The following is a 19,589-nucleotide window of genomic DNA, read 5'->3' as shown; positions in this document are numbered from 1 at the left end:
GGTAGAGAATCCACCTGCAGTGCAGGAGATGAGGGTTCGATCCGTGGGTTGGGAAGATCCCCTGGAGGAGGGAATGAGGAAATGGCAACAGTAGTCTTGCCTGTGAAATTCCATGGACGGAGGAGCCTAGGGGCTACAGTCCGTGGGGTAGCAAAGAGTCAGACACTACCGGACGACTGAGCTCAGCGTAGGTACTCTTATCCTTGTTTCCTTAAGGTACCCTGGCCAGCTCTCCTTCAGAAGTCTTCTGCTTCCTTCTTTGCTTAGATTCCTTGTGGTATGTTTAAATGTAATCTCTGTGATTTGTTTTGAAGATAAATCACCTTGTTGCTTCAGCCTGGGTCCTCCCATATCAATAATCCTAAATAGTTAAAGTTTTTATTCTGACCATCTTACTTAGTACATTTCCAGTTGTAAAGACTATAATGGTTGCTTTAATAGTGATATATTTATTCTTCTCCTGTTTAGGTGAAAGTGAAAGTGAAGTTGCTCAGTCGTGTACGACTCTTTGCGACCCCATGGACTCCTCTCTTCCAGGCTCCTCTGTCCATGGGATTTTCCAGGCAGTAGTACTGGAGTGGATTGCCATTTCCTTCTCCAGGGGATCTTCCCAAACCAGGGATTGAACCCTGGTCTCCCGCATTGTAGATAGACACTTTACCGTCTGAGTCACCAGGGAAGTTTTGGTAGAAGCTGCCAATTATCTCTTGAGCCCTGTGGGTAACTGCTAAGCTCTCTTTCAGAGAAATGTCACAATTATATCACTGAGGAGAGAGTAAGCCCCACACCCAGTCAGTGCCTGGAGGCAGACACTTCTGTTGGTGTCACATATGCCCCTGATGACACCTCCAGGCCAATCTGGGGATTGGCCTTACTGTTGTTTGTAATGCCAAGCGCCTCCAGAGTACTTTCCTGGGCCAGCTTCCATGCCCGGGGGTGAGTGTGACTAATTGCAAAATATTTACTTCCGAAGTTTGAACTGGGTAATATCAGGCTTTCTATCTTACTTTCCCCCAGGTCTTCTCTAGAGAATCCAGAACCCCGAACTCGGGCCCGTGGGATCCAGCTTTTGTCACAGGTGCTCCTCCAGTGTCACTCCTTGCTGCTGGAGAAGGAAGGTACTGGTAGGCGTGCTGAGCCAAAGCCTTCCGTGTCTATCAGGCCAGCTTACCGGGCGGGAGGGAGGGAGGGAGGGATGTAAGGTATCTTCGAACTCCTAACACAGGGTCGTCACACATCACTAGTGTATGTGGCAAAGAAGATAAGAATTGAGACACAAGACACATGGATTTCAAATGTAGCCTTGGACAGTTTTTTTTCCCCAGTATGTCTTCTGTCTGTAAAATGGACAAAGTAGTGTTTTGGAGTAGAAAAGTAGTGAAATATCAAAATGCTTTGAAGTCCTGAGGAAAAAAACCCACAACTTATTTATCTTCCATCGCAGGGGTAGGCAAACTGCAGCCTCTTCTTATAAATAAAACTGTATTAGCATATAGCCATGTCCATTTATGTACCTGCCGTTTATGCGGCTTTTATGTTACAGTGGCCCAGCTGAGTAGCTGTGACATACTGTGTTCTAGACACCTGAGATATTTACCATATGGCCCTGTGAGAAAACGTGCCAACCCAAGTTCTGTAGAAAGGCAGGTCTCGGGTTGAGAATGGGTTTGATTGTGACCTCTGTGCGAAGGGATAACCCAAGATGCTCACCTGTTTTCTTGACAGATAAGGAAGGAACCCCCCAGATGGGAGGGCTTGGGACATACCTAGGTGAAGGAGACAATTTATAGTGAAGCCCAAGCAGGAACAGCCCTTAGAAACTTTGGGAAGAAGCAATGCCAGCGGGCCCTTCTCCAGCCTGTGGAAACTAATGACTGAATTTCTGGTCTGTTCAGTGGTCCACCTGATCCTGTTCTATGAGAACCGGCTGAAGGACCATCATCTTGTGATCCCGTCTGTTCTGCAGGGTTTGAGGGCACTTGTGAGTTCTCCTTTTCTGTATTACATACCATGTTTACAGGAATCTATTTCCAGTGAATTCTCTCCTTCTGCTTAGTGGGTGAGACTTCAGATACTTCAAAGCAGATGCCTAGATATGGGGCTAAACTAGTCTCAGCCAGCTCCACTTCTGTTTTTAGTCTGGAGAGTAAAAGTGTCCTTTGGGGACTGGAATTCAGAGTCAACCTGGAAGGAGCTGCAGAGACCTAATCAGCTTGAGAAAAGGGACCATGTTTCTCCCCATCAGCATTTCTTCCCCAGCCTGGATGTTGTAATTCCCACTGTAGTTAGATAGGCCAGTTTTAGGCTTGAAGGCTACACTAAAATTTCCAGAATTCCCTCTGTGTTCACACTTCTCTTCTCCCCCAGAGCCTGTGTGTGACCCTGCCCCCAGGGCTGGCAGTCTCTGTGCTTAAAGCCATCTTTCAGGAGGTCCACGTACAGGTGAGTGATAATGGTCACTTCGGTATTTTCTATCTTCCAGCCCTTGACATAACTAGAATTACATGGCAAAAAATAAATTGCCTTCTAAGAGTTCTGAACTCTTACAGGCCTTTGGCCATATGTGCCTGCTGTCCCTTGCTACTGTATAAGGAGAGGGAGGCATGCAAGTACATCTGACCTGTGTCCTCTCACACCTAAAGAAAGTGAGGCACATAGCAGGCAGGTTTGGGTTATTGGTTCCACTGCTAGACTGCTGGACCATAGCCATACCTTTTCTCTGCATTTCCCTGAGGTTCATCTTATTCTGGTATAAAGAGAATTACCCAGTTAGAGACGATGAAGCAGGAAGTACTTTTGTCAGCTGAGGTATTCTCTGGGCACTTCCTTCACTTTCTTCTGTCTCTCCTACTAAGTCCCTGCCCCAGGTGGACCGGCACACAGTCTACAGTATCATCACCAACTTCATGCGAGCCCGGGAGGAAGGTGAGAGGCAGGGCTTTCGGAAACCTGAAAAGTGAACACAACTTTTCTTCCCCCTTTACCAGGACTGATTTTAGCCCAGGGTAATATGAAAGAGTCAGTACTCTGAGAGGAAGATGAAGGGAAACTGGGAGTCACTCACTCCCCAGTAAAGTAAAGGAAGGGTGGAGCTTGAGCTGAGGTGTTAAATTCCTACCTCCATAACCATTATATATTGTTGTACATCTTCTCTTCACTGAGGACTCTCTTGGAATAGGAAAACAGAAATGGTCGGCTCTGGGAGGCGTGAAGAGGGAGGCAGTGAGAGAGGGAAAACACAGGCCAGAAGAAAGCCCCGCTTTCTTATCTTGTGGGACAGTAGTGACCTTGTTCTCTCCTCCCCAGAGCTGAAGGGCCTAGGAGCTGATTTCACCTTTGGCTTCATCCAGGTGATGGATGGGGAAAAGGATCCCCGTAATCTTCTGGTGGCCTTCCACATTGTCTATGACCTCATCTCTAGAGACTACAGCCTGGGTACGTCCTTGTAGCTTTGGATTAGCTGGTTGGGGCTTGTCAGATGAAAGGCTTGTAAGTCCTCCTTCTTTCTCTGTTGCCTTTAGGACCTTTTGTGGAGGAGTTGTTTGAAGTGACATCTTGTTACTTCCCTATTGATTTTACTCCTGTAAGTAGTACCTTTCATTCATTCATTCAAATACTGAGTGTCTGTTGTGTGCCAGGCCCAGTTCTAGGCACTGAGGGTACAGCAGTGAACAAAAAGAAACGACCCCTGCCCTCAAGAATTTAGCACGTCAGTAAACCGGGAAGTGGAAAAACATACTTCCTAAAAATGTACTTAGTGCTTAGAACTACAGGATTGTAGAACATGATTCATGTCCTTGAAAGTTGAAACATTTAAGTAACAGTAAGAGATTATGGACCGAAACAAGTGGTGGTACAGTTGTTCAAAGACAGAGTTGAGTGTGAGCTAGAGTAGGCAGGAACTGACTCACAGATAAAATAGGATTTCATTTGGTTTCTGAAGGATATGTAGCATATGATCCTGGATTCTCAGGGCACATCTCAGGCAATAGAAACGAAGACACAGTTGAGCATAGCATGTACAGGAGGTGTTTTCTCGATGCCCTCAGACCTTCTCCCACTCTGCATCTTGATTCACCTTCTCTTTTTGAATACTCAGGGTCTCAGCACTTTATGGGTATGCATGGTATGTAGATGAAAGCATTAGTAATTTGGAAGAAATGAAAGGAATTATACCACACACATCAAATTTACATCAGAGCTCAGTTGGTAAAGAATCTACCTGCAATGCAGGAGACCCCAGTTCGATTCCTGGGTTGGGAAGATTCCACTGTGGCTCAGCTGGTAAAGAATCCACCTGCAATGCGGGAGACCTGGGTTCGATCCCTGGGTTGGGAAGATCCCCTGGAGAAGGGAAAGGCTACCCATTCCTGTATTCTGGCCTAGAGAATTCCATGGACTACATAGTACATGGGGTCTCCAAGAGTTGGATATGACTGAGTGACTTTCACTATTGACTTTCCCTGCCTTTAAGATAAAAAGCCATTTTTGCCATAGGGAATTTCTTAGCAGCTTATTTTAGCTGACATCATGTTGCTGGGACCACCTCTCTCCTAATATTCTTTTCATTGCTTTTGTAATCAGTATCACTATTTCTGCTCAGAAGTATTTAAGCCTTTGAACTCTTGAAAGCTCTTGGTTAGGCTGCCAGATTTTTCTGTTTTTACTTTCTTTATTTTGTGTTTGTTTTGAAAAGATAATATATTCACAGGATTCAAAATACAAAAGGTACAAATAGGTGAAAAATCTATATACCATCAAGTTTATTTCTCCGCTGTCAACCAGTTTTATCAGTTACGTCTGTATCTTACAGAGCTTTTTCATCCATGTATTAAAAAATGCTCTTCCCTTTTCCCATAAAAATGGTAGTGGATTTACACATTTTTCCTATCGTTTGGCGTTTTCACTTAGCAGTATATCTTGGAGAGGGTTCCATAGCAGTATATAAATTAGCTCTTTATTCTTTATGACTGTGATTTTCCTTTGCATGGAAATACCTAATTAATTTTCCTTGTCCTCCATGGGACAAAGGTTTTTGCTAATCTTCTCTGTTATAAGCAATGCTGCCACCTAACATACCCTGCCTGTACATGTATCATTTCACACATACGTGGGTTTATGTATGTAACAGTTGGATAAATTCCTAAAATTTAGGAATATGTGCACTTAAAATTTTAGGGTGGGCAAGAATTTTTTTTTTTTTTGAAAGATAGTACGGTGAACACCATGCAACATTTAGAGAATTAAGCCTCTTTACTGCCACCAACCATTTTCCTTTCAGAGATAATCATTGCTCCCAACTGCTTATATATTTTCTTGGAGATGTTCTAGGCAAAACAAGTTTATAGATAATAATTGGAAAATTTATTTGAGCAGAGTTGTGTGTTTTTTTCCCACAGTGTGGTCTATGGGAAGCAGAAAGCTCTTGTCAGTTAAAATAGGGACACCTGGCTTTCAGTGTTAAATTTGTGTTAAAAATATTCTTTACGGTCTTATTGATCTGTATAGGCCACTTGCCGTCATCATCATGGATCACAGCAGTAGAAGTTAGGGCGAGATAGCTGCTATTTTAGACTTTGTGGGCCTTATGTTCCCCATTGAAACTCTTCACCTGTGCTGTTCCAGCACAGAAATGGCCCTCGCCACTGGAATGTGATACAGGGTCTGTATTGCAATAAATACATTTATGGACTTGGGAATTCACATTTCATATAATTTTCATGTGCCACAAGATATTATTTGACTTGTTTTTCAACCATTTAAAAATGTAAAAACCAGTCTTAACTTAGCCATACAGTCTTAGCTGGTTGCTTCCTACTCTTAATGCAGAGTCAATACTGAATCTTTCTTTCCCATCATCTAAGGATCCCTTTATCTTTTCTCTTGGATCAAATCTCCATTTTTTGTATTTATGTATTCCTCATTTTATGGTTTATTCCTTCATTTTGGTGATGCTCGTCCCTTATGAGCTTCCCGTGGGTGTAAAAAGAGTATAAAATGTTTTCCTTTTCGTAAATCTAGAATCTCTTCATTCTTTGCTCACACTTATTGATAATATGGGTATAAAATTGAAGACATTGCTATATTTACTTCTAATTTTCAGTTGCTGTGAAGAAGTCTGAATTATTTCTGCTTTGCAAGACTTTTATGTTCACTTTTTTTCCCTCTTTTCAGGAAGCTTTTAAGCGTTGATTATTTCCCCCCAATATATTGAAAATTCACAGTGATGTACCTTAGTACAGGTCTGTTTTCATGCATTGTATTGGGTACTCGGTAGGTCCTGTCAGTCTGGAAGGTCATGTCCTTCCGGCCTGGGAAATTTTCTTGGCATTCTTTCATTGATGATTTTTTCCCTCTGTTAGTTCTCTGCTCCTTCCTTTGGGAACTCCTGTCAGTCTTTTACCTTTTCTTTCATATTTCCTTCCTTTACCTTTTTGTTATTTTATAAGAAAATTTTATTTTTATCTTTTCTATCAGTCAGAGTCCAGGCATGAAAAACAGAAACCACTTTGGTATTTAAAACAAATAATTTAATGCTGGAAATTGTTTGTACAAGTTATGGGAGAGCTGAGAAGCCAAACAAGGGATAGTGAGGCAACCTGTCAATAGCAGGAAACCATTACCACCCTGAGGCTGGAGGGACAAAGGGAAAAGTTGATGTTACTGGACCTCAGGGGCTGAAAGTATGACAAAACAGAGGCCTTCAGTGGGACCTGGAGCCAAGGAGGAGATGCTGCCAGTGGTGAACGTGCCCACTAAATAGAGATGGGAAGAAATGTCCTGGGTTTTCCTTTCCTTCTGACCTGCATTCATCTACAACTGCTTCCCATTGACTGAACCTCGGCCACTGTGGGAACCTGGAGAATGCAGCCTAGAGCCTGAGGAAGGGATCCGAGGGCAGAAAGGCCCAGGACCAGCGCGTCTCCCAGCGGTTGATTTTTCCATTTCTGCACTCATGCTTTGAATTTCCCAGGGCCTTTTATTGTCATTTTTGATGATTTTTTTTTTTTTTTAAATAGCATTCTATTCTTATTTAACCCATGAATGAATTACTTTCTTACCATTCTTGAAAACTCTCCCCACACCTGTGGTCTTTGTTTCGTCCAAGTTTTTTTTCAATTTATGTTGTTCTCTATTTCCAGGTTAGAGGCTTTCTTCAGATATCTAGTAATCCTTGGGAGTTTGCACATGTTTCAAAGTGAGGATTATAAAGCTGAGTGGGAGCTCTGAGCACATAGAATGGGCTGATTGAGGATGAACTTCCCTGTAGAGTGGCTTACATGGATAATTTGGGAACCCCCAGGTTGCAGGATCTTTATTCCCGGTCTAGGACTTTGGCAGTGAAAGCACTGAGTCCTAACCACTGGACATCCAGGGAATTCCCACTTAGACCTCTTTTGATTCAGCACCCTGGCCCTCAACTGCATTTTTGTCTCAGCTCTGTCTCACCCTCTCCAGGAATTAAACCCCCAGATTCTGCTGCAGCTAAGAAGGACTTGAGAAGCAATCTGGGAGGTCAGACTGCTTCTCTAACCCCACTCCCAGTTCCAAAGGCACCTGGTACTGCTGGTTGCAAAGCTTTGTGAGGAGACTGTGTGGTGTATATGGAGAGTTACTAAGCTTTCCCCAAGCCTACTGAGGATTCTGTTGTTTTGGCTCTAAGTCATTTTCTTCTTACCCATCTGCTTTTACAATTTTGTTCCTAATATCTCTTGTCCTCTTCACCCTTTAGCTTTATATCTTAAAAAAAAGAAAAGAAAATCCCCTTACTGCATTTTTGGTGGGGTTTCAAAGAAAAAAAGGAAAATCTGATCTATGTTTTCAGTCTGCCTTCTTGACATACACATGGCTAATAGGCACATGAAAAGATCCTTAACTTTGCTAATTATTCAAGAAATGCAAATTACAACTACAAAGAGGTATCACCTCACACCAGTCAGAATGAAGTGAAGTGAAGTGGAAGTCTCTCAGTCGTGTCCGACTCTTTGCAACCCCATGGACTATACAGTCCATGGAATTCTCCAGACCAGAATACTGGAGTGGGTAGCCTTTCCCTTCTTCAGGGGATCTTCCCAACCCAGGGATCAAACCCAGGTCTCCCACATTGCAGGCAGATTCTTTACCATCTGAACCACCAGGGAAGCCCCTAGTCAGAATGGCCATCATCAAGAAGTCTACAAATAATAAATGCTGGAGAGGGTGTGGAGAAAATGGAACACTCCTTCACTGTTGGTAGGGATGTAAATTGGGCAGCTGCTATGGAAAACAGAATGGAATTACCTTATGATCCAGCAGTCCCACTCCTCTGGTATATATCTGGAAATGATGAAAACTCTAATTTGAAAAGATACATGCAACAAAGTAGAGGACCTAGAGATTTTCATACTAAGTAAGACACAGACAATTATATGTTACCATTTATATGTGGACTCTAAAAAGTAATACAGATTAATTCATTTACAAAGCAGAAAGGGACTCACAGACATAGGAAACAAACTTTACGATTACCAAAGGGTTTTAAAAGAGATTGGGGAGGAATAAATCAGGAATACAGGATTAACAGGATATATAGGAGTACAGTCCATCCTAAAGGAAATCAGTCCTAAATATTCATTGGAAGGACTGATGCTGAAGCTGAAACTACTTTGGCCACCTGATGCGAAGAACAGTCACTGAAAAAGATCCTGATGCTGGGAAAGATTGAAGGCAGGAGGAGAAGGGGATGACAGAAGATGAGATGGTTGGATGGCATCACCGACTCTATGGACATGAGTTTGAGTAAACTCTGGGAGTTGGCGATGGACAGGGAAGCCTGGCATGCTGCAGTCCACGGGGTCGCAAAGAGCTGGACACGACTTAGCGACTGAAATGAACTGAACAGGATTAACAAATACATATCACTATATGTAAAACAGATAAACAACAAAGGTTTACTGTATAAAACAGGGAACTATAATACCTTATAATAACCTATAATGGAAAAGAATCTAAAAGATATATATAAATGTATATAACTGAACCACTTTGCTGTACACCTGAAACTAACACAGTATTATAAGTCAACTGTATACTTCAATTAAAAAGAATCTGCCTCTTTATACAGAAATCATCAATGCTTTTATATTGCCAGAATTACAGCTTTTTATAAGGGTGGAAAAATAGAATTGTCCATCAAAGGGAGATTATCCAAATAAATTGTCGCTCAACCACACAATGAAATAGTATCAGCCACTAAAACAAATGCTATGAAAGAATAATAACATGAAAAAAATGTACCTAATGTATGAAGTGAAAAAATAGACGGCAAACCATATGTTCAAAAGATGCATGGTTTCTAAAGCTATATATATTTTAAAGGGAAACAGTGTCTACCAATCACATAGTCATAATACCCTATATACAGAGAAGAAAGTTGCACCAAAAAGTTAAGGGTGTTTATCTCTGAGTGGTGAGATGATAGATCAGATGGAAACTGCGTGATCAGATAGAAAATAAAGGCCCGACAGAAATTTCCCAAGGAACAACACGAAAGAGCAAGCTGTCTTCCTTCTGGGGCCTTGTACCACTTTTCTGGCAATTTGGCTGTAAATCTCACCCTGTTCTGCAGGGTTGGTAGGTTCAGTCCTGTGTCCAGGCATGGTCTAAAAAGAGATACAAGGCCATGCCTCTTCTCCCTTTTGCAGCCACCTAATGATCCCCATGGCATCCAGAGAGAAGATCTCATCCTGAGTCTTCGAGCTGTGCTGGCTTCCACACCACGCTTTGCTGAGGTGGGTCTGGCCAGAGTTAGGGCATGTAGCCTCAGCCCTCAGAAGGGTCAGAAGAAAGAACAGTTAAAGGCACGGAGGAAAAGAAAGATCCAGTTTGCATTCTAGGGTATGGCATCCTGCAAGTGTCTTCAGACCTTCGAAGTAGAAAACTTTACCATCTCTTCATTTAAGATAGTATTCCAGTCCCTATGTGGTGCTATCTTTTGAGATCCTTTAGCTTTGCCAGCTAGCCCACTTTTCAGGTCACTTTTCAGGAGTCCGGCCATGGCTTGGGAGGGAGATTGGTTTACAGTCACAACTCCTGACTCAGTGCAACTCGGTGACGTAGTGCCTACCCCGGGGGCTGGTGGCAGCAAGGACATGGTGGGCTGGCCTCGTGCTCAGTTCTTCCTTCTCTCCCACAGTTCCTGCTGCCCCTGCTGATTGAGAAAGTGGACTCCGAGATTCTGAGTGCTAAGCTGGATTCTCTGCAGACTCTGGTGAGCGATTTCTCTCTTTTGAGGACCCAGCTGTCTTTAGACAATTTAGCAGTGCTACAGGATTATGGACTGATTCTTAGAGAGTCGGGGAGCTGTTCCCTGGGCCTCAGGAGAGGGATACCCAAGGTCTTGGCCTGTAGGTTGACGTACGGCCCGCAGCTGCGTTTTGTCCTGTTCTGTAGTAACAGAGTGGCAGCTGAGGAAAGGCTGACCGGGGCTCCCTCTTCAGGCTTGTTTCCATCAGTTGGGACGAAGTCCTGTTTTTCAGTGGTCTGGGTAGGATGGCTGTGAACCCCTGCTGGTCTTACTGCTGAGAGCCGCCTCTTTCAGGTGCAATTATGCTGAGGGGGCTGCACGTCCCAGGAAGTCTGAGAGTGTAGACGGCCGTTAACCTCTGCTCTCCCTGGCAGAATGCTTGCTGTGCCGTATACGGGCAGAAAGAACTAAAGGACTTCCTCCCCAGCCTCTGGGCTTCTATCCGCAGAGAGGTGAGTGTCACTTAGATAAACTGACTACTCTTAACTCCTAGTTGTCAGGTCAGGCATGAGGGGAGCTAACCTACCCTATCCTTTTCCCTCTGTTGCTGTGCCTGGTTATTCAGCAGGAGAGCCAAGGGGCATACTTTGGTTGAATGATATGGGTAGGGCCAGCTGCTTACTGATGACGTGATCAGTCTCCCATTGCCCGCTTCCTGTCCTTCCATGGTAAAGGGCATAGGTCACTCCGAGTAGAGGGGGAGAGGAAGAGACTTTGGGAAAGGGATCCCAACAACCACCGCTCAAGGTTGGTATTCAGTTTCTCAAAAAAGTATGTGGGGACGTCCCTGGCGATCCAGTGATTAGGACTCCATGCTTTCAGTGCAGGGGACGTGGGTTCATTCCCTCAGCGGGGAACTAAGATCCCACATGCTGTGCAGCACAATCAGAATTGAAAAGGAAAGAAAAGATGTGTATCAATATCCTAGTGGGACTAAGGACTTAGTGAGAATACATCAATTGAGATGAAACTCACGTGAGGGGTTAATTTCCACTGTTGTGCCCTAAAGGTTCTCACCGCCCTCTCCCAAGAAAGGAAATAGGCAGCAGGTGGGAAGGGTCTCACCTGGTGCAGGCTCACCTCAGTAGCCATGGGATCCCTCCCTGACAGGTGTTCCAGACGGCAAGTGAGCGGGTAGAGGCCGAGGGCCTGGCGGCCCTCAACTCCCTGACTGCGTGTTTGTCTCGCTCTGTGCTGAGGGCCGATGCTGAGGACCTCCTTGACTCCTTCCTTAGCAACATTCTACAGGGTAATGGGGCATGGCAGCTAGAAAGGGGAATGCACACAACAGAGGGAAATTCCTTAAGCCCAGTGACCTTTCAAGATCAGCCCCCAAGATCAGTGATTTGCGTATTGGAGCCCTGCTTTGAATTGAAAGATATTTATGTAATAACTGCTAGTCCTGGGGCTCAGCCTCCAGCTTCTGTGACCTGCAGGGGAACCGGGCAACGTTCAGCCTACTCCCCGGGTCTGTGATGTGCTGCCTCTCTAGACTGCAGGCACCATCTGTGTGAACCGGACATGAAATTGGTGTGGCCTAGCGCCAAACTGCTGCAGGCGGCTGCAGGCGCGTCTGCCCGGGCCTGCGACCACGTCACCAGCAACGTGCTGCCTCTGCTGCTGGAACAGTTCCACAAGCACAGTCAGGTAAGGAAGCAGAATCTTTTCAGGAAATGATGGGACCCTGGGCTAGGATGGCTCTCACAGAGAAAGCTGTGTTGCGCTGGGGCCTAGATGTAGTAGATCTTGGGTTTTGCTCCCATTAGCTCCCATTAGCTGCTTCTGGTTCCCTTGTTCACTCTTTTCCTCACACTCTTATGCACAACGATAATTCTCCCCACTTCCATAGTAGCAAGACTGAAATCCATTAAAAGGTAGTCTTTGACCCCATACCCCTTAAAACATTACAGAGCAACCAGCGGAGGACAATCCTTGAAATGATCCTGGGTTTTTTGAAGCTGCAGCAGAAATGGAGCTATGAAGACAAGGGTGAGGCCGTCTTCTAGGTGTGCTGGCCAGGGGGTGCTGAGCTCTGTAGCCCTGTAAAGGAGGGCAGGCCGGGAGTGCTACAGAGAAGTGGCCTGGAACAGCCAACCTGTTGTTCGCAAGTTGTAGCACAAGAGAACACTTAAGAAATGAGACCTGTTCATTTTTTTTCCTAGTGTACTTCCTGGGTATCCAATGGATTAAATTCTTTAAATCTGTCCCAGGAGTTCCCTGATCCAGTAGTTAGGACTCCATGCTTCCTCTGCAGGGGGCATTGGTTTGATGCCTGGTTGGGGAACTAAGATCCCACGTTCGATGCTACACAGCCAAAAAAAAAATCTGCCCCAAGTTATCTTTGCATCAGTGCTGAATGAGGTTTCCCTCTAACCTGGACTCTGTCTCTCCCTAGATGAAAGACCTCTGAGTGGCTTCAAGGACCAGCTGTGCTCACTGATGTTCATGGCCCTGACAGACCCCAACACCCAGCTTCAGCTTGTTGGCATTCGTACACTCACAGTGTTGGGTGCTCAACCAGGTACACTTAAGGGAAAGAAAAAAGATTGGAGTTTTTGGTCCCTTTGCTGTGGTTTTCTGTCTTAAAGAAAGAGCAGTCTTTATTCCCTGGTTCTCACAATTCTGTATGATTTGGGATTTCTATGATCCCAAATTGGGATTTGGGATTATGATTTGGGAAGGATGGTGGTGGCTGCTGGGGAAGAAAGATGAGGTTCATGTCTCCTTCTAATACAGATCTCCTGTCTTCTGGGGACTTGGAGCTAGCAGTGGGTCACCTGTACAGACTGAGCTTCCTGGAGGAGGATTCCCAGAGTTGGTGAGAACATAAGACAGCAAGATAGAGCCAGCTGTTCCAGGGCACTGTGCTCCTGACCCTTGGCTTTCCCAGAGGACACGGACTCTGTGCTTGGCTCTGGCTGCTAACTGGTTGGAGCAATTGTTGTAGGAATGTTCTCTTTTGGGGGGCATTAAGAAGCCCTTTCCAACTTAGTGGTATAGGTACTTGAATCCTGCATTTTTAGAAAGGTGGTCTCAGAAGCCCACGCTCCTGAATCTGCCTAATGGCAGGCCTAGGCAAGAGAGCCTTGGACCCAGCTGAGCTAATGCTCACCTGCCCTGTGCCCCAGCAGGGTGGCAGCACTGGAAGCATCAGGAACCCTGGCCACTCTCTACCCCATGGCCTTCAGCAGCCACTTAGTGCCCAGGCTTGCTGAGGATCTGTGTACAGGTACGTGTCTCTGATCTTCTGTGGCTTGGTCCTTCCCAGGGAAGTTGGTGGGGCGGGGGGGTTCCTTCATGCTTGCCATCACACAGTGAAACCTGATCTCCTGGGTTGCTTTTCAGAGGAGTCAGATTTGGCTAGAGGGGATGGGCCCACCAGGTGCTCCCGGCATCCACGCTGTCTGCAAGCCTTATCAGCTATATCCACACATCCCAGCATCGTCAAGGAGACGCTGCCTCTTCTGCTGCAGCATCTGTGCCAGATGAACAGAGGTGACTACAGGGAACAGTCACTGAGGAGCTGGGCTGGAGGGGGAGCTGCAGTCAGGTTTGGAGTTGATGTGTCTAAAACAGTGGTTCCAGTGATGGCTCTAGTAAGAGTCACATAGGAACTTGAAAAAATGCTGACTGCCTGGGCCTCATGCAGTCCAACTGATTCAGTCTCTAAGGAGCAACAATTATTAAGAATGCTTCGATGATTTCCGTGTGGAATCCATTGAAAAGCACCACTGTAAGGCTATGCTACTCAAAATAGAGTGCATCAGCCAGGAGCGTGGGCATGATCTGGGAGCTTATTAGAAATGCAGAATCTCATGCAAGTAGCACTCTGTAGCAGATAAAACTGTCTGACACAATTTGAGCTTGCTATAGAAAGAAAGTCTAACCTATTCCGGTATTCTCTTCTCTTCGAGACAAGGCGTTATATAGACTTAAACAGTGTTCCAGCTGAAAAAAAAAGAAATGCACAATCTCAGGCCCCACTGGTCAGAATCTGCATTTTAGCAGGATCTCCCGGTAAATTGTACACACCCTGGAGTTTGAGGAGCACTGCTCCTCACAAGTGACAACAGCTGTGGCTGTTACGAACCTGTGCATGCCCACCATGGGCCCTCACTAATTCCCTAAGCTCCGCACTCTGTACTGCCCTGTCCTTTGTGGTTGATCCAGTCAACAGAGGATGATCCAGCACCTGATACAGAATAGAAAGAACACTGGATTCAGAGCACGGCCTGGGTTTGATCCCTGACTTTTGCACTTACTGTGACCCTGGAAAAACCACTGCTAATTTATTGAGCTTTCACATCCTCCTCTACAAAATGGGGGAAATGATACTGCTGAGGGGGTTGTTTTGAAAACTAAAGGAGAATGTATGTTTGACCCTTAAACAAAGTTTGTACAGCACACACACTTTTTTTTCCACTGGGTAAAAACTATAGTACATGATCGCAGTTGGTTGAGTCCACAGATGCAGAACTGCAGATCCGGAAGAACCGCTTCGAAGAGAATGGTTATAACTGACACATAGATCTCCGACTGTGCAGGAGGGTAGCTCCCCACACCCCCACGCTGTGTATCAGTGCTTCTGTTGCAGAGCTGGCAGGGCAGATCTCTGCTCCTAGATAAAATGACTTGGCTCTTTATATTAATAAGATACTTACCTTTGATTAGTCTTCCTATGTCCCGTATCTGACAGACCGGGGAGTGCTTTTAAGAAAACCTTACGGAAAACTTTGTCGCCACACAGGGAGTGTGAGTCCAGGAACCAGTGAAGTTATTGCTGTCTGTCAGAGCCTCCAGCAAGTGGCCGAAAACTGCCAGCGCGACCCCGAGAGCTGCTGGTACTTCCATCAGACAGCTGTACCCTGCCTGCTTGCCTTGGTTGTGCAGGCTTCCACGCCAGGTAACTTGCCCCTTCTCACCCGTCCCTCTCACCCCAGCCTTTCCACTGTGGTGAACAGCCCTGCAACCTGCAGGGTTTCGCTGGTATTTTGCACCAGCAGAGGTGTCTTTTGAATTCTGTGTCCACATAATGAGATTTCACTTTAATCACAAGGTGCCAAGCTGACCGCTGGAGAGAACCAAAATCTACTAGTGTTAGCAACACTTCAAAGGACGCACACTTTCCCCCCTCCCCTTCAATTGCTGTGTAATTAGATTAGTTAGAATTAGGCTCTGGAGTTTAGACCTGGTTGGGTCTCATGGTCAACTCTACCACTTGCTCACTTAGGTGCTTAGTCACTCAATTGTGTCCGACTCTCTGCGACCCCATGGACTGCAGCCTGTCAGGCTCCTCTGTCCATGGGAATTCTCTAGGCAAGAATACTGGAGTGGCAAGAATTCTCAAGGCAAGAATTCATGCCCTTCCCCAGGGATCGAAACCCAGGTCTCCCACATTGCAGGCGGAGTCTTTCCCATCTGAGCCACTAGGGAAGCCACCACCTGCTAGCTTAGGTGAAATACCTAGGCTTTCTAAGCTCCGTTCCCTCACTTGTGCAAAGGAGATGGAGAGTAATACCTGTGTATCACAGGGTAGTTGGTAAGGATTAAGTAAGTTAATTCGTAATGCTTAACAACAGTGATGTATGTGTGTATGGTAGCTGCTGTGTAAAAGGAGCCACGAAGATAAATCCACGTTACCTTTAAGTTTTTGAAAAAACTAACAGTTCTGATGTTAAGAATATTCCTATTAGCTAGTCTTATTTCCCACTGTTGTCTAGTCAGAGGCAATTCTCAGGAGCTCTCTGTGGCCCACGTTAGACATTCCTGCTTCTGGTGCCCTGCTGGTTCCCAGGGCTACAGCATTACTAGAGGACAGGTTACAAACTGCTCCTGCTGTAACGAGAGTCACGGCCCAGTCACGAGGGGGACAGGACCTAATCGTGTGAGCCACAGTCATGGCCTGTGCCTGTGTGTGTTTTGATTTGGCAGAGAAGGAGCACTCAGTTCTGAAAAAAGTCCTGTTGGAGGATGAGGTCTTGGCCACTATGGCATCGGTCATTGCCACTGCCACCACCCACTTGAGCCCTGAGTGAGTATAATCATGCATTCGACTTGATCCCAGGGAGGCTAGCATTCTTGGGAAGTAGCAGATGATTTCCTTCTGAGCTGTCCTCTCACCCAGATGTAAATGTGAAGGTGGTTATTTGTTTTGTAAGTCTTATTGGCAAAGAAAGAAGGGGTCTTTTAGCCCCATGGACTGTGGATGAGGGTTTGGGGAGCCATGGACTAGTGGTTCTTAACTACAGATAGGTGTGCATGAGAGTCACCTGTGAAGCATTTTTGACATATACAGAGTCCTCTTGCTAGATGATAAGCTCCAAGGGAACAGGGATTTGATCTGGCTGGGTCACTACTGTAGCACCAAGGCCCAGGACAGGAATGGTTCCTGGCATGTAGTATGTGCTGAGTTAGTATTTGTTGAAGGTGTGAATGAGCATGCTCTGGTCCCTGGACTCAGTGAGTCCCGGGAACCCCAGGGCTGCTGTCGAACCCTGGCTCCTTGATGACACTGGGTGTACCCCCTAGCTTAGCCTCCCAGAGTGTCGCCCACATCGTGCCCCTCTTCTTGGACGGCAACATCTCCTTCCTGCCTGAAAACAGCTTCTCTGGCAGATTCCAGCCATTCCAGGTGAGGGTCCGATGGATCAGACCCAGATGGGGAACAGTCTTGGGACATCTGCCCTTCAGATCTTTCTGGGAAATCTGGGATGGGTGTCTTCAGGGGCACAAGTCTCTTGCTGGTGGGACAGGCTTGATAGGGCCCTTCTTCCTTACAGGATGGCTCCTCAGGGCAGAGGCGACTGGTCGCACTGCTTATGGCCTTTGTCTGCTCCCTGCCTCGAAACGTAAGTGACCACAACCTTTGGGGAAAACCCCAGTTTAATCCTGACCAAGGGAGCTGGAGCCCAGGTGACTTCTGGGCTGAAATTTGTCACAGCTAAGCTGATTTTCTGCTTTGCCCACTGGAGAATTCACTTCCCCTTCACCCTGGCCCCTGCTGCCACTCTCTTCTGGTTGTCTCTTGGAGTTCAAATGTTCTCTGGGTCCATGACATGACCAGGTTTTCTACAGGTGGAAATCCCACAGCTGAACCGACTCATGGGGGAGCTTTTAGAGCTGAGCTGCTGCCAAAGCTGCCCCTTCTCCTCTACTGCTGCCGCCAAGTGCTTTGCAGGACTCCTGAACAAGCACCCTGCAGGTACTGGAGGGAGAACCAACTTCTGATGCAATCTTGAAGTTTAGTAGTAACTCATTCTCTTTAAAGTGAAGTGAAAGTGAAGTCGCTCAGTCGTGTCCGACTTTTTGCGACCCCATGGACTATAGCCTGCACCAGGCTTCTCCGTCTGTGGGATTTTCCAGGCAAGAGTACTGGAGTGGCCATTTCCTTCTCCAGGGGATCTTTCTGACCCAGGGATAGAACCCAGGCCTCAGGGATCGAACCCAGTTCTTCCATCTTGCAGGCAGATGCTTTACCCTCTGAGCCACCAGGGAAGTGTCATTCTCTTTAAAAGGAGTTTGCTAATATAATCAGGCTTCCCATGGGACAGCCCTTGGGACAAGAGTCAAGACCAGAGCTGGGCAAAGCTTTTATAGGATGTAAGAAGATAAGGGCTTCAACCAGAGTGCTCTGTCTAGTTCTGTCCTCCTGTTCCCTACAGGGAGCTATCAGGGGTAATTATTAGAAGTGGACAGCTCTTTTCGAAAAAAAGACTTTTTATTAGTAGACTTTTCTAATGCCAACACCCCAACATTATGAGAATACCAGGCTCATGCTGGTGTCCTAGAGCTAAGTGGGCCGAGTCCACAGCCAAAATGACATTGTTCTTTTCTAATGGCTTCTGCATTTAAAGGATTTACAGCCTTTGTTGTCAAAACAGACACATGTGTCAGCATTTCCTACCTCCTTTTTAGGGCAACAGCTGGATGAATTTCTGCAGCTGGCTGTGGACAAAGTGGAGGCTGGGCTGAGCTCTGGGCCCTGTCGTAGTCAGGCCTTCACACTGCTTCTCTGGGTAAGGAGTCGGAAAGGAGTTTGTTAGAGCAGTTAATCTGGTTAAATGAAACCTCTCCCTTGAACCCTGCATGCTTCTCAGGGTTTGGGCATCTTGCCCTGACTTTTCTCTCTCTGGTGACAGGTCACAAAGGCCTTAGTGCTTAGATACCATCCTCTCAGTTCCTGTCTTACAGAGCGGGTAAGTCTTTGCTGAGCAAGCAGAACCTAGGATCTGAACAGGAACTTCGCTCTTGATCCGCTTCCTCCCCAAAATGACTGCCGTCCTCCTCTTGGTATTTAAGGTCTTTCCCCATTGATGTACCTCAAAAGCTCTCTTTCCTCCAGCTCATGGGCCTCCTGAGTGATCCAGAACTAGGCCCGGCAGCAGCTGATGGCTTCTCTCTGCTCATGTCCGACTGCACTGACGTGCTAACTCGTGCTGGCCATGCTGAAGTGCGGATCATGTTCCGCCAGCGGTTCTTCACAGATAACGTGCCCGCTTTGGTCCGGGGCTTCCATGCTGCTCCGCAAGGTGAGGAGAGGTTAGAGGGAGGCCCTTAAATATATAGACCTTTCCTTTGTTCAGGCCACAGTCTCTAAAAGAATTTAGGACCCGAGTGCTTCTTTAGAGCATAGTATGGCCTCTACCGGAAGGCTGAACATCTAGATTCTTGACCCACTCTTTTCCTTTGATGGATGTACCTTGCCTATTCTGAGCCCGAGGGGCTTTTTTTTTTTGTTTGTAAAAAAGAAAAAATAAAAATCTATAGGCTGATGTCCCAGCTTCACCAGAGATTGGAATTGAATTCCCACGCTCTGTCAGAGCCCAGTTTCCCCCTTAGCTTTTCCATTTTTTGCAGATGTGAAGCCAAACTACCTGAAGGGTCTGTCTCATGTACTTAACAGGCTGCCAAAGCCTGTGCTCCTGCCAGAGCTGCCCACAGTAAGCCTTGCCATCACAGCCTCTAAGCAGGGATGAAGCCATTGTCCCCCCCATGCTGGGGCTGGAAAGGGGAGGAGAAGCAGGCTTATCAAACATGTGGTCACCCCCTGCTTCCTGTGACCCCTTAGCTGCTCTCCCTGCTGCTGGAGGCCCTGTCCTGCCCCGACTCTGTGGTGCAGCTCTCAACCCTCAGCTGCCTTCAGCCTCTTCTACTGGAAGCACCCCAGGTCATGAGTCTTCACGTTGACACCCTCATCACCAAGTTCCTGAACCTCAGTGCCAGCCCTTCCATGGTGCGTTGAGCCCTGACAACTCTTTGGCCTGTACGCCTCCCCTTCGTGGGTTTCCCCTCACCTCCTTATGGT

The 19,589-nt window shown here is 46.4% G+C and overlaps 1 protein-coding gene and 1 non-coding gene across 14 annotated transcripts in view; both read left to right on the top strand.

The window, feature by feature from the left end:
• Positions 1-19,589, top strand: part of MMS19 (MMS19 cytosolic iron-sulfur assembly component) — a 35,584-nt gene that overhangs the window by 15,067 nt on the left and 928 nt on the right. The window contains exons 3-28 of one of the 13 annotated variants that reach the window (XM_086379383.1): positions 1,018-1,118; positions 1,896-1,981; positions 2,368-2,442; positions 2,856-2,925; positions 3,307-3,435; positions 3,522-3,583; positions 9,684-9,770; positions 10,175-10,249; positions 10,660-10,737; positions 11,396-11,534; positions 11,778-11,932; positions 12,196-12,274; positions 12,681-12,806; positions 13,022-13,103; positions 13,417-13,514; positions 13,631-13,780; positions 15,033-15,188; positions 16,217-16,316; positions 16,814-16,916; positions 17,065-17,133; positions 17,360-17,486; positions 18,200-18,300; positions 18,424-18,480; positions 18,627-18,813; positions 19,142-19,224; positions 19,353-19,517. In XM_086379383.1, the coding sequence (XP_086235509.1) occupies positions 1,018-1,118; positions 1,896-1,981; positions 2,368-2,442; positions 2,856-2,925; positions 3,307-3,435; positions 3,522-3,583; positions 9,684-9,770; positions 10,175-10,249; positions 10,660-10,737; positions 11,396-11,534; positions 11,778-11,932; positions 12,196-12,274; positions 12,681-12,806; positions 13,022-13,103; positions 13,417-13,514; positions 13,631-13,780; positions 15,033-15,188; positions 16,217-16,316; positions 16,814-16,916; positions 17,065-17,133; positions 17,360-17,486; positions 18,200-18,300; positions 18,424-18,480; positions 18,627-18,813; positions 19,142-19,224; positions 19,353-19,517 (2,740 nt within the window). Of the gene's footprint in view, positions 1-468; positions 1,125-1,895; positions 1,982-2,367; positions 2,443-2,855; positions 2,926-3,306; positions 3,436-3,521; positions 3,584-9,683; positions 9,771-10,174; positions 10,250-10,659; positions 10,738-11,395; positions 11,535-11,777; positions 11,933-12,195; positions 12,275-12,680; positions 12,807-13,021; positions 13,104-13,413; positions 13,515-13,630; positions 13,781-15,032; positions 15,189-16,216; positions 16,317-16,813; positions 16,917-17,064; positions 17,134-17,359; positions 17,487-18,199; positions 18,301-18,423; positions 18,481-18,626; positions 18,814-19,141; positions 19,225-19,352; positions 19,518-19,589 lie in introns of those variants that run through there. The other 12 variants (XM_086379382.1, XM_086379380.1, XM_086379379.1 and 9 more) reach the window with 12 other exon arrangements.
• On the top strand, positions 14,105-14,226 carry LOC147344128 (small nucleolar RNA SNORA28). The gene has a single exon (XR_015155916.1). It is a non-coding gene; the product is annotated as a small nucleolar RNA SNORA28 (small nucleolar RNA).

Source organism: Bos grunniens, chromosome 26, assembly GCF_055505025.1.
Source record: "Bos grunniens cultivar Pamir isolate PY7600 chromosome 26, Bosgru_T2T1.0, whole genome shotgun sequence".
Classification (NCBI taxonomy): Eukaryota; Metazoa; Chordata; class Mammalia; order Artiodactyla; family Bovidae; genus Bos; species Bos grunniens.
This window is presented reverse-complemented; position numbering and strand designations above follow the sequence as displayed.